The following is an 11,993-nucleotide window of genomic DNA, read 5'->3' as shown; positions in this document are numbered from 1 at the left end:
TGAGGGCACAGACTGAATACTCATAGGAGTTTATCCTGTTGTTTGCCTTTGTTTTTTTACAAATTTAAAACGCTAAGGATGGGCCTGGAGAGACACTAGTTAAGAGGGCAGACTGCTATTGCAGAGAGCCTGTACTTGGCTCTCAGTACTCACATCAAGGGGTCCTCAAGAACCTCTAACCGTCAGGATCTGACACCCTCTTCTGGCCTCTGCGGGCACTTGTACTCCGCCCCTCCCAATTACAATAACAAAACAACACTTAGGTCCTGCAAGGTGACTTGATGGGTAAAGCAACTGTACTCAAAGCTAATAACCCGAGTTCAACCTCCATATATGTACCATGACTTGCACATTCACACAAAATAAAATGTAATTTTAATAAAAAATAAAACATTAAGAATTCCACTGCCCCAAGGTTTAAGTCTTTTGTCTCTAATATGCAGGATTCTAATGACAATAATTGTTCATGATGGATTATTGATTAGACATGGTGAAGCAGAGCATGAGAAAGACCAGAGATGCCTTCACAGACCTTCTCCCCGGATTGCGGGTTGTTGCTTAGTGAACCACATGGGATGTTCACCTGACCTCAGCTCTTACGGTTCTTTACCAGGGGTCAGGGAATAGGGTCACACAAGGTTCGCTAGCTTGAGTCTCACTGCCTCAAAAGGAATTCTTCATTTGGTTGGACCTCAAAGGATAATGCCTTAAATGTAAAATGTTCCCCACCTGCTTATCCCTCTGGTTCCTTCACAAGAACACAAACTAGTTCATCAGTGTACCTGGAAGTCTGTGTGAGTTAGGGCCCTGAAGAAGGCTAAGGTGCCCAAACCCTTTCTTCAACCAAAGGGCTAGAGAAGCAGCATGGACTTACGTGGCCTCAGAGAACCAAAAGAATAATGGATGGACATTTAGGAAAACTCGTTTTAGCTCTGAACAAATGAATCTGTGTTTTAACTTTTAGTGAGGTCTGATATGAGAATGGATTACTTGTAGGTAATGAGCCCTGTCACCTCAGGTCTTTAAACAGTTTGTCACATGCCAGGATTCCTGATGGGAAGGAAACCCAAGGCTAGAATGCTAAGGTCCCTCTGAGTCCCTCTGCTTGGCTGCCTCTACCTTTGACAGGGAAAAGGGAGAAGTGGGGTGCTCTGGAGAGGGGGCTGGCACTCAAGGACCTAGGATCTGGGGGGAAGACACCAAAAGGCAGCAGGGTGCAGGGATGGGAGGGTAAGCAACATGGGCACCACCAGTTCCTCCCAAATTCCGTTTACCGCCTTTGTTCTACCATTCCAAACATAATTTGAAAGTTATTCTCGAAGGGCACAGCTCCAAAGCCTGGAGACCTGAGTGCCCATACTGACTGGGACCAACTTACCAAAGGACCTCTGAGGCCCTTCTCATCTGGAAAATAAAAGGTAGGATTTGAAAGCTCCGAGTACCCCTTGAGTTCTGGCAGGCTATGGACCGCCCTGTTCTGAACCAGGTCAGTGTGGTAGTCGCTGACAGGAGCTACTACAGCTGTAGGCTTTCTGAGCTGGGCCCTTTCCAGCTCAGCTGAGGCCGTTGTTACTGTGTTTTGTTTTGGGTTTCTTTTGTTTTGTTTTGTTTGTTTGTTTGTTTATTGTGGTTTGGGATTTTTTGTTTTATTTGGTTTGGGTTGTTTTGTTTCATTTGTCCATCCTTCCCAAGACAGTTTTCTCTGTGTAGCTCTGCGCCTCCTAGAACTCACTACGTAGAATAGGCTGACCTTGAATTCAGAAATCCACCTGCCTCTGCCTCCTGAGCCTGCCACCACCACCACCTGGCTTGTTAATGTTCTTTATGGTGCTAAAAATGGATGGAACCCAAAGCCTCGAGCTGCTAGGCAAGTGCTCTGCCACTGAACTGCATCCACAACCCTCAGCGTGTCACAGCCTTGTCCCTTGTCATTCACCACTACGGATAGACAGCAGGGTATTTGAATGTACTGTTTAGTAGGTAGCCTCTCCTCTATAACCAGAGCTGGGCACCACCGATTTGCTGAGATTGGAGTCTACTCTCTGTTGTTCCAGGGACTAGGGAGTCTAGCTCAGAATTCACTCTGCAGCTGGCCACATGAGGAGAAAGCATTCACAAGACACTGGGAGACTGACATGAACCTACCCCTAGTGTGCCTTGACCAAGCACAACTTAGGTGCCCCTTAGGTGGGACACTCTTTGAACCAAAGAATCTTGTTCTTGGGATGGGGATGTAACTCCCTTGGTGGAGTGCCTCCCTAGCATCCACAAAGCCCTGGATTTGACCCCAGAACAACATAAACTGGATGTGGTGGCTCATGCCTGTTATTCCAGGACTTGGGAGGTAGAGGCAGAACGATCAGAAGTTCAAAGTTGCTTCTGGAATGCATGAGATTGTGTTTTAAGAAAAAAAAAGGTTATTTTTTTAATTCCATCACTTTGCAATCACTAAAAGGCATCTAGGCAACAGAACTGAGGGTCATAGTTTTTAGACGGAGAATGGATGATCAGGGAAGAGTCCTGCCCAAGCTTGGTGGGAAGAGAACCCAGCTGCACACGTCACCCTGGGCCACTTCTGAGCTTGCCTCAGCTCCTCTAGTACTCTACCCTAGACAGCCTTCTGGGAAAGGGAAATGTCAACAGAGTCAGATCGTGATCCCCAGGTGGGACTGCTCTGAAGCCTCAGGCTAGGAGGGGCCTGAAAACTGATCTCCAGGAAGGCGGGGCTCTAAAATACGGCAAATAAAAGCCTGGAGAACCAGTACCAGTTTGGAGACCAGCAGGAGGCACTGGGAGTCTGCTGTTTCTGCTGAAGCTGGTAAGCTGCTGAAGCTAGGGAGAGCAGGAGGGTTGGGGGTGACATGGAGCAGGGAAGAGGTTTGTACCCAGATGGTGTGGGACATTCCAGCAAAAATCTGCACAAAATAGAAAATCCCATCCCGAAATGGCCACTCATACCCTTTCGGAGTGGCCCAGGCAGAGTGGCAAACACCCCACATATTCCCACCAAAACCAGGCAGGACAGACAGCACCACCCAGGCACACTTCACCAGTCAGAAGACCCAGCAGCCCGGCCTGTTGGCAGAGGCACATCTTCAAAGACCTCCCCTACCCACCCACTCCTTCTCAGATGCCCATGGCACCGCGGGCCCTGCTCTTCTGCCTGCTGGTCCTGGCAGTCATTGAAGGCCATTGTCGGGAGGCAGCCATCCCAGGCTGCCACTTGCACTGTGAGTAACTGCTAGGGAGAGTGGATTGGGGCAAGAGCAGAGGTACCCCAGAGCTGCAGATAGACCCCAGCCAGCAGTCTCCACAGCCTTTCTCCTCTCCTTCCAGCCTTCAATGTAACAGTGCGAAGTGACCGCCATGGCACCTGCCAGGGCTCTCATGTAGCACAGGCCTGTGTAGGACACTGTGAGTCCAGCGCCTTCCCTTCCCGCTACTCCGTGCTGGTGGCCAGTGGCTACCGACACAACGTCACCTCTATCTCCCAGTGCTGCACCATTAGCAGGCTAAAAAAGGTGAGGAACCTGGGCCTGATGGGGTCATGAGGGTGGGGACCCAGGGTGGGAAGGAATCGGAACAAATTTGGGTTCCTCCTTCAACAGGTGAAGGTGTGGCTGGACTGCGTGGGGAACCAGCGGGGGGAGCTTGAGATCTTCACTGCCAGGGCCTGCCAGTGTGATATGTGCCGCCTCTCCCGCTACTAGTGCCTGAATGGCTCAGGCTCCAGTCCTGCCACCGTATGCTATGGCTCTCTCCAATGAAGAGCAACTTCAGCTCTGCCCCTCCTTAGAGTCAGTGACTATGACCTCCTTTTACTTGGTCTATAAGCAGTCTCATTGCTACGCTGTCCTTCACCCCTGCCCTCAATAAAGCAAGCAATGCTTGAGTTTCGCTCTTTATTAAGTCTGCCCCTAGTCAGGTGAAGGGAGCAGACCATGATTACTGTAACCCCCCCCCCTCACCCCAGGACAATGTGAATCTCTTCTTGCCTGTGTCCTCACCCCTCCCCCTGCCCAATAAATAAAAAGGGGACAAGAAAGTGCAGGGCAAGGGAGAGGAGAGGAGAATGTCCCTGGACAGTGTCTTGTTGAGGGTGAGCTGGGCAGAATAAATAGACCGTGCCCCCATGGTGGGAATGAGAAAGGCCAGGCAAGGCTGAGTGCCCATGTCCCAGGCCAGGAGCAGAGATGGGAGCCCAGCTGTATAGGGCAGGGGAGGATCCCTGATGGCAGCTTCCCAGTTGCACACTTGCCCTGGTCTAGTCTTGCCAGAATCTTGCCACAAAGGCCTGAGAGTTCTGCTGCCAAGACTACCAACTTACATTCTTGTCTCCCCTCCATGAAAGCTGTTCCCATGGGGCTGGCAGGGAGTCCTAGAACCACTCTGGCAAGGCCACGGGGAGGCGTGGACCTCACTGGGCCCCTGGGCAGAAGGGATGGAAGGGCTGATAGCTCTGGGTTTAGCTTCTCCTCTTCTAGATTTGTCTAGCTCTGACCCCCACTGGCAGCAACCTGGGGTGTAGGCCGAGGAAGGGGGGCTTCCTTGGACCCTTGAGTCCCCTGTAGCCGTCGTAGCTGCAGCTCCTCCAAACCTCGCCATAGCTCCTGTCGTTCCTGGGCCTTCTGCTGCTCCCTGGGGAGAGAGGGTGAGGCAGCTCTTCCTCTCCAGGACTGCCAACAGTCTAACCTCCCTCATGGCCACCCCACTGTAAAGTGACTAGGACTCTATAGGGCACCTCGGCTTAGAGGGGAGGTGAGGAGAGAAAGGAGAGTAAAAATTAGGCTGTGAGCTGCCCTGAGGCATTGGTACAGGGAGTCAGAGCAGTCAGCGGGCAGCCCCTCTGGAAACAGGGTGGAGCTGACCACACGGACGGTCTGATGCCCCCGTGGCCAGCCTCCGACCCAGCACTCACTGCTGTTTCTCCAGCTTGTAAGAGGCCGTGAGCTCGTCAAACAGCTTCCCATTCATCTCCATGAAAGTCTTGAGTACGTTGTAGATCAGCGAGACGATGGTTCTGATTGCCAAGGAGAGGTGTTAACGCAGGTGAATGAAATACCATGCTGCTCGTCCCTGGTCCCTGAACACTGCCCATTTCCATGCCCTTTTACTGCCCTTTGGTATCCTGACATTTGCTCTCTGTCCAGCTAGGAATGGCCCTAGGGGCTGGACTAGCTGTGGTGCCTGACTTCAGGGGCACAGGCTTGGGCACTCACGGGTTCCAGTGCTCCTTGGATACTTGGTAGAGGGTCCCAAATACCGCAGGCAGCACAGTGTGGCAGTTGTCCTCGATGAGGCTCAAGATGTACTCATTGTTCCAGAAATACAGAGCCCGCTCTGCAACCTGGACAAGTGAAGCAGGAGAGAGGGGCCTGCTAATGGTCTTTCAGCCTTCCCCCCAAACCCGGATCCTCCGACCTCCACACCCCATCCCACGGGCTTATCTAAGCCATTGGAGGAAACAAATGGAGGAGAGAAAGCGTGGCTTCAGTCAACACCGCAGTTCCGACTCCTCCAGAGCCCACTGCACGTGTGCGGCCTTGGTGAGCCATGCAGCTCCACAGCCTCAGCTGTCTGCTGTGTGAGTGGGGCTAAGAATACCCACGGCCACAGCTGTTGTCAGGAGGAAACGAGTTCCTGTACTTCAAGGTGTTTTCAAAGCGAAACACCAGAGTCATCGTGAGGAAGAATCAGCTTCCACCAGATCATGGCTCCTAAGAGTGAGTCTAGTCTAGCGTGGGAACTGAGCCTTCTGGCCAGAAAGTGGGGCCAGTGACGTCTAAGGTTACCAAGAAAAGAAAGGGGCCAACAGTCCTGCAGCCCACTTTGCCTCAGTTTCCCTGCTGTGTTTACCACTATGAGTTCCGGTCACTACACTATGAATGACTATTGTTGCCCCACTTTTGATCAAGGAAACCCACTTAAGACTCAGAAGTGATTCCCCCAAGGCCTCTCAACCAGTGGAATACAGATCTGAGGTTTGGCCCTAGGTCTAATGACCCTAAGGCCAGCATCTCCCTATTATCAGGTCTCTAAGCTGGAAGAGAAGCTGAGGGGAGAGAAGACTATGTTAGACTAACTTTGAAACTTTGCCAGGCTGTGCCCCTGCCCTGACCCACTTGCCTTTGTCACATACCTGGAAATGGGGGCTGGAGACACAGCGAGCCACCTGCTTGAAGAGGGGCTCCTGGATCTTCACAAACTGGGAGGGCTCGATGACATCAAGAATTTCTTCCATCTCCCCCAGGAACATCACCTGGGGAGAGGGCAGGGCAGCAGCTCACATTCCCCTAAAGCATGTACCTGCTTGTCTTCTGGAAGCCGAGCCCTCCCACCCACTCTCAGGGTTGAGAGAGCCCTTCATACCTCCTTCTGGGTGCAGGTTTTAGGCCAGTATTTGAGGAGCCCCCGGATAACCTGTAGGGTGGAGGAGGAGTCAGACCCGAAGAGTGAGGAGCCCACCTTCCCTCCAAGGTACTCACATGCTCGGTCAAAGTGGCATCCTTCTCCAGGAACTGCACCACACAGTATGCCAGCTGCAGAACCAGGATGGAAAGAGGGAGCCAAGGTCAGGAAGGAAGAGGAGCCAAGAACTAGCTGCCCAGGACAGCGTGCCAGGCATCTGCTTATTACTGCCTTCACACTCTTGTTCACTGGGCACTTACTGCTGCTTTGGACTTCAAGGCACCAAGCTCCTGAGTGCCCAGAAGCACAGAGCTGGTGTCTGAGGTCAGCTCTCAAGTAGAGGGAGACTGAATTAGAGACTCGGGGGTAAGAGGATGCAGCAAATGTCAATCTGACTTCCCAGCCCCACAAGCAGCCCTGAATGTCAGCTGCAGCTGCTACTTCAGGGATAGGTTTGGGGCTCACCTGGGCATGAAAAACAGAAAGCGACTTGACAGAGTGCAAGGGGATCAGGACTCGAACCAGAAACTGCTTGTGCTCAGTCTTCAGGGGCAGCGCAAAGCCATTGATGATGCTTTGGAGTGGAGAGGAGGGGAGCAGGACTCAGCCAATCAGGCCCCAGTCCCTCCTACCAGACCCCCCCTCCCTCAGGGCTCAGCCAATCAGGCCCCAGTCCTTCCTAGGGGCGGGGGGGGGGGGGACCCCAACTCCAGCCAAAGCAATCACCTTCCTAAGATCTCCAGCAGTTCGGCCACACCATTGAAGTGCTCCAGCTCATAGATGAACCTGCCCGAGAGGAGAAGACTCTAGAGGGTGGGAGCGTTGGGACAGGTCCAGCTCTCCCAGCCTGACTCACCCTGCACAGCTGTCCAACCCTCCCCAACCCACAACAGTGCACCCTTCCTGGTGCCCCAAACCAGGCCCCACTGAGTCCTCACCCACAGGCAGAACGTCTTTCCAAGTCCAGCCGCCCCTGCCACTGTCAGTCCCAGCTCATTTCTTCCAGTCCCCAGCGGTCCTTACCTGGTGCCCAGCCAGCCAGCAGGCACCCAGCCTAGGACCTTCAACCTTCACGCCGTCAACCAAAGCAATGACAAACACCTCCACCCTGCACTGTAATTCCCCAAATCCCCCTGGGAGACAGGGCATATGAAAGCCATTACAGAGATGAAGCTGAGACTCCAGCTAAAGGCTACTTGCCTCCAGGTTAATAAGTGGGGAAGCTAATGGACTGTGAGCTCCTAGAGAACAGGGCACTTCTTCTCTATTTTATCACTAGAAACAACAGCTAGTGTTTCAGAGGCCCCACCTCAGCCTAGCAGCTCTGCCAGATGCTTTGGAGGTCCCGTCTGGCTTCATCTGGAGAATGGCCCTGCATTAGCACAGGCGCTGTGCCCACTTCAAAGAATGAAGCAAGCCGAGAACTTCAAGGATTTGCCCAATTTCACCCAAATGCTTGAATCAAACTCGAATACACAACCATAGTCTCAACCACAAGGTCACAGGGGCTCCCACCGCCCAGCGGATATGGTGCCAAGTAGCGTTTGTAGAAGACCTGATACGATCAGAAGATCTAGACCCTACATTCAACTGGGCTGCCCTCATCCCTCTAAACACTTAACTGACCTCTGCTTTCCTATATTCTTACTTGCCCTCCATTTGCTCATCTGTAAAATGGAAATAAAACTCAATTCTCCATTGCTGTCAGAGGCATCGTATCATCAGTAGTACATTGCAGAGACAGACCTTGGTAAACATATAGCCCACACAGCCTGGTAGTCCCAGCAGGTCCCTCCTTCCCTGCCTCCCTCCCTCCCAGGTCTCTGCTGAGAGGCAGCAGCCACTCACCGGAGGAAGATGTGGGTGCACTGCTTGCGGATGTAGGCCCGGAGACCCAGGAACTTGCCATACACCCGATGCAAGATGGTCTTGAGGTACTCACGTTCCCGAGGGTCCTCGCTGTCAAATAGCTCCAGGAGCTGTAGGACCCAGGGTTAGGGTAAATAAGTCCAGATGTCAACCCCTGTTTTTCCCATCCTATCCCCATGGCCCCCAGATAGCCTGTGCCTGCCGTATGGTACCACCCAGCCTGGGCTCCCCAAGTCACCATCAGGACAAACTTTTGATCCACATATCTCTTGGCCACAGAGGGCTGGAAGTCTGGACTCTCCAAGAAACGCAGGAAAAACTCGTACACCAGCTGGAGGTTGGAGACAGACCAAAAGGTGCACTTAGTTACAACCTGACCGACTTCCCTCGCAGCCAACAGTCACCATCTATACAAACTCCTCCCACAACCCTCCAGTCTCCTCTGAAATGCAGACCCCTGCTCCCCAGCCCTTCACACCTGTAGATGTGGCCACGAAGGCTCAAGGTTGGGCTCATCCTCTTCAGGGTCAAATTCAGGGTTCTCACTGGGTGGCAGGGTCCGAAAGATATTTATTGATATCTAGGGGGGCAAGTCAGGGTTCTTTAAGGATGAGACCTTGGAGGGAGAAGTTTTGGGAACTCTCAGAGTTCTCTATATCCCAGGCAGGCAATGACCTTGTGACCATCCTGCCTCAGCCTCCTATGTAGCTAGGATTATAGGCATGTAGCACCAGGCCAAGCACTTTTCAAGTACACAGAGCTCATGGGACTTGAACCTGAGGCCATGCATTGAGTTTTACCACCAACCCTTTCCTCATTCAGTTCTCCTGGACTGACCTACTCCCCAGCAAGTAACCCACTCCTCTGGACAGTCTTCACCTAAACACCAAGTTCATGAAAACCTTAAGCCAGGGGCTGGGGACCCAGGGGTGGCTTGCCACATCTTTAGATGGATGTGGTGGGATGGTAAGGTTGAAAGCAATGAAATCCCAGGCATTTAGGGCCAAAGAGTTTAACTCCTAGAGAGTTTCATAGAATAGCATATGCCGGAGTCAGGCCACGGGAGACAGGTACCCAGGCCCAGCTCACACAGGTACAGGGACAGCAGGGATAGGGACTCCTGAGTGGGTGCTGGGCTCAGTGGGGCTCAGTGGAGATGGAAGCATGGCCCCTGAGGCCAAGCTGAAGAGCAGACATTAATTCTTCCCACAGGGGGCCTAGTGGTGGATGGATAGGATTCTTATCCCCTGAGGTTGGACAGTGCTTACCATGCGGATGATGTCTGGGTAGACAGGCTCAATGAGGACACCCCGGGTGCTCCCCACACATTCCACCAGTTCATTGAGGGCCGCACGCTTCACCTCCTTCCCCTTGAGGTCAGCCACACAGTCCAAGAAGTCAAACATCACCCCACACTGGGCCAGTTTCCGGCTCAGCAACTCATGCAACTCAGAGGCTGGCACATCTGCAGGGAGGGACGGGGAGACTGAGCCTGGACCACAGCTGCCAGGGCTCTGGACAGGTGTGGATCTCATCCCTCAGGCTGACTTTCCAAGCAGTTTCAGCTGCCCCGATCCAGGGTAACTCTGGAACATCTAGCAACAATTCTAGTGCCATCCTTCACGCCTTGGGAGGATGCGGGTAGGAAGGTGGTCATCTTCTCTAATCCAAGATCAGAGACTTCATCACTTTAAAGCAAGACCACAAGCTCTAGATACACAGTCATTCCACCAAACATCCACTGCCTCACTCCTAGGTGGCACATGGATTTATCAGCCAGAAGTGGAAAGCGGGACAGGGAATCACGCCAAGCACCTACCCCAAGACCTAGGCAGCTGGCTGCGCTGATAGGCGCCTCCTGAAATGTAGGCTGTGTGCCCCACCCTTGGCCCTTGCCTGCCCCTGGCACCACTTCCAGATGCCCCACCTCCAGAGATGACAGGCCAGTCAGGCCATGCGTCAGCAGAGGGTTGGAGACTGAGGGGTCAGTTTCAATGGAGTTCCCAGCCTAAAAGGATATCCAAACTCTACCTGACGGCTGTTTCTCCCTCGGTCCTCCCCTACCTTGCTTCCTTCTAGGCTCAGGTACCTTGGCAGACAGCAACAGCTCACCTTTGAGAAGGGGCAGCGGAGTGAGCTCTTGCTGGTTGCTCTGATAGCGGAATTGAGAAGAGCTGTGTGAACGGCGGGGCCGAGCTCTGCGGAGGGACCGGCGGGAGAAGCCGTCCACCTTGTCTGGGGGGGGCACCGGAGACAGCCCTGGGGAGGAGGGGCTTGTGGGGGTGCTCGCAGGGGGCAGCTTTGTCTCCATGGCCAGTGAGCGGCAGTCAACCTGTCAGAGCCTGGGGGGCTCCTTGTGGGTCTTGAGGAAGCTGAGTGAGGCCACTAACTGGGATCCATCCTGACCAGCGTGTTGTAGGGGGGCACAAACACAGTCCTGACCCCCCCAGGGCCTCTGGCAACTGCCCAGTCCTGGGGGGGACAGGCAAGGTGGGAAGGCAATGGCTCAAGTCTTTCCTGGGGGTCCAGAAGAGTCCAGTCAGTGTTCCCACGAGGGCTCTTCTGAGAAGTCAGGTTAGAAAGGTCAGCAGGAGAGACACAGAGAGCAGGTAGGTTCTTTTCCGGAGACAGCCCGTGTGCTGCTCCAATCCTCTCCCTTCTTTTCCCTCATCCCCTTGCTAGACCCCCAAACAAGAGTGCAAGTATGTCCCTCCCTTCTTCCAGACCCAAGCTCCAAAGTAGCCCCTCCCCAAATACGGCCTACAGCTTCTACTCAGGATGGGGGCTCAGTTTAGTATCTCCAGCTCTTTAGAGCAGTGGGACGCCCCTGCTCCACTAATGCCTTCCGTCCCGGTGCACTCACACGAAAATAAGGGTCCTGTTCTCATGCACCCCCTTTCAGACCCTAGCATCTCTCCCTGCATCCCGCTCCTTCCTGATCTCCAAACCTCATGGTGGTAGTAGGGTACACACTCACTTCTCAGAAACCCAGACTTTGGTCGCCGACCCCTAGAGGCCGACTCGGAGGAGGGGGCGGCGGTTCAAGGGTCCTTAGCGGCGATTCCGCCGCTCGGGGCGCTGGGGCTGGGCGGCGGCGCTCCTGGGTTCGCTCCCGGGCTCTGGGGGTGCTGGAGCATGCCCCCAGTTCAGCCCCAGAAGGGGCCGGGCGCTCGGCGGGCTCTGGGCTAGACCCCAGCAGCACGCGATCCTCGGCAGCTATCTCGCGACTCAGAACCGCGCGGTGCAGCGCAGCGGGAGCCCCGGCTCGCTGCGCACCGGCACCCGCCGCCCAGGATGACATCAAGTCACCTCCCCCCCCTCCCGGCCCGTACCTCCCCTCCTCTGGGGGGGCTGCGTCAGGGAGGCCTCGGGGCCGCTGGGAAATGTAGTCCGCGCCCTGCTTAAAGGGAGCGACCAAACATTACGGGTAACCCTGGGGACAGACTCTGCACTCCCGGGACAGAGCTGAGGCTTTTAAAACCTGCAAGCAGAGTGGGACGGACTCCAGCTCAGAGCTGGACTCCCGAATTCTGGAAGGAACACTGTGTAGGGAAAGAAGAGGATTCTGGGGTTGGAACTTTCTAATGCCAGAACTGTGGCCGAACACGGGCCTAGCATGATGTACCAGGCCCACAGTTTGGTCTGGGCTATATATGCCTCAGGCCAACCCCAAAGGAGGCCCATACTCGGCCCAGAATGAAGCCAGATACTTTTAA

General features: G+C 54.0%; 2 protein-coding genes across 3 annotated transcripts; one reads left to right on the top strand and one right to left on the bottom strand.

The window, feature by feature from the left end:
- Positions 1-3,130: 3,130 nt before the first annotated feature.
- Gpha2 (glycoprotein hormone subunit alpha 2) lies at positions 3,131-3,710 on the top strand. Its single transcript, XM_057776995.1, has 3 exons — positions 3,131-3,230; positions 3,337-3,521; positions 3,609-3,710. The coding sequence occupies exons 1-3, from the start codon at positions 3,131-3,133 to the stop codon at positions 3,708-3,710; spliced, it is 387 nt and encodes a 128-aa protein (XP_057632978.1).
- A 215-nt stretch (positions 3,711-3,925) lies between these two features.
- Ppp2r5b (protein phosphatase 2 regulatory subunit B'beta) lies at positions 3,926-11,594 on the bottom strand. 2 transcript variants are annotated; one of them, XM_057777904.1, is made up of 14 exons: positions 11,255-11,594; positions 10,390-10,839; positions 9,546-9,742; positions 8,756-8,857; positions 8,516-8,608; positions 8,257-8,387; positions 7,135-7,194; positions 6,874-6,982; positions 6,486-6,539; positions 6,370-6,420; positions 6,140-6,259; positions 5,220-5,347; positions 4,919-5,020; positions 3,926-4,638 (listed from the first exon to the last, which is right to left on the bottom strand). In XM_057777904.1, the coding sequence occupies exons 2-14, from the start codon at positions 10,586-10,588 to the stop codon at positions 4,491-4,493; spliced, it is 1,494 nt and encodes a 497-aa protein (XP_057633887.1). In that variant the 5' UTR covers positions 10,589-10,839; positions 11,255-11,594; the 3' UTR covers positions 3,926-4,490. The 2 variants fall into 2 exon arrangements, with proteins under 2 accessions (XP_057633887.1, XP_057633888.1); XM_057777905.1 differs by having other exon boundaries at positions 10,390-10,836.
- Positions 11,595-11,993: the final 399 nt, after the last annotated feature.

This window comes from Chionomys nivalis, chromosome 8, assembly GCF_950005125.1.
Source record: "Chionomys nivalis chromosome 8, mChiNiv1.1, whole genome shotgun sequence".
Classification (NCBI taxonomy): Eukaryota; Metazoa; Chordata; class Mammalia; order Rodentia; family Cricetidae; genus Chionomys; species Chionomys nivalis.
The sequence above is the reverse complement of the archived record's forward strand: the minus strand, read 5'-3'. Positions and strand labels throughout refer to the sequence as shown.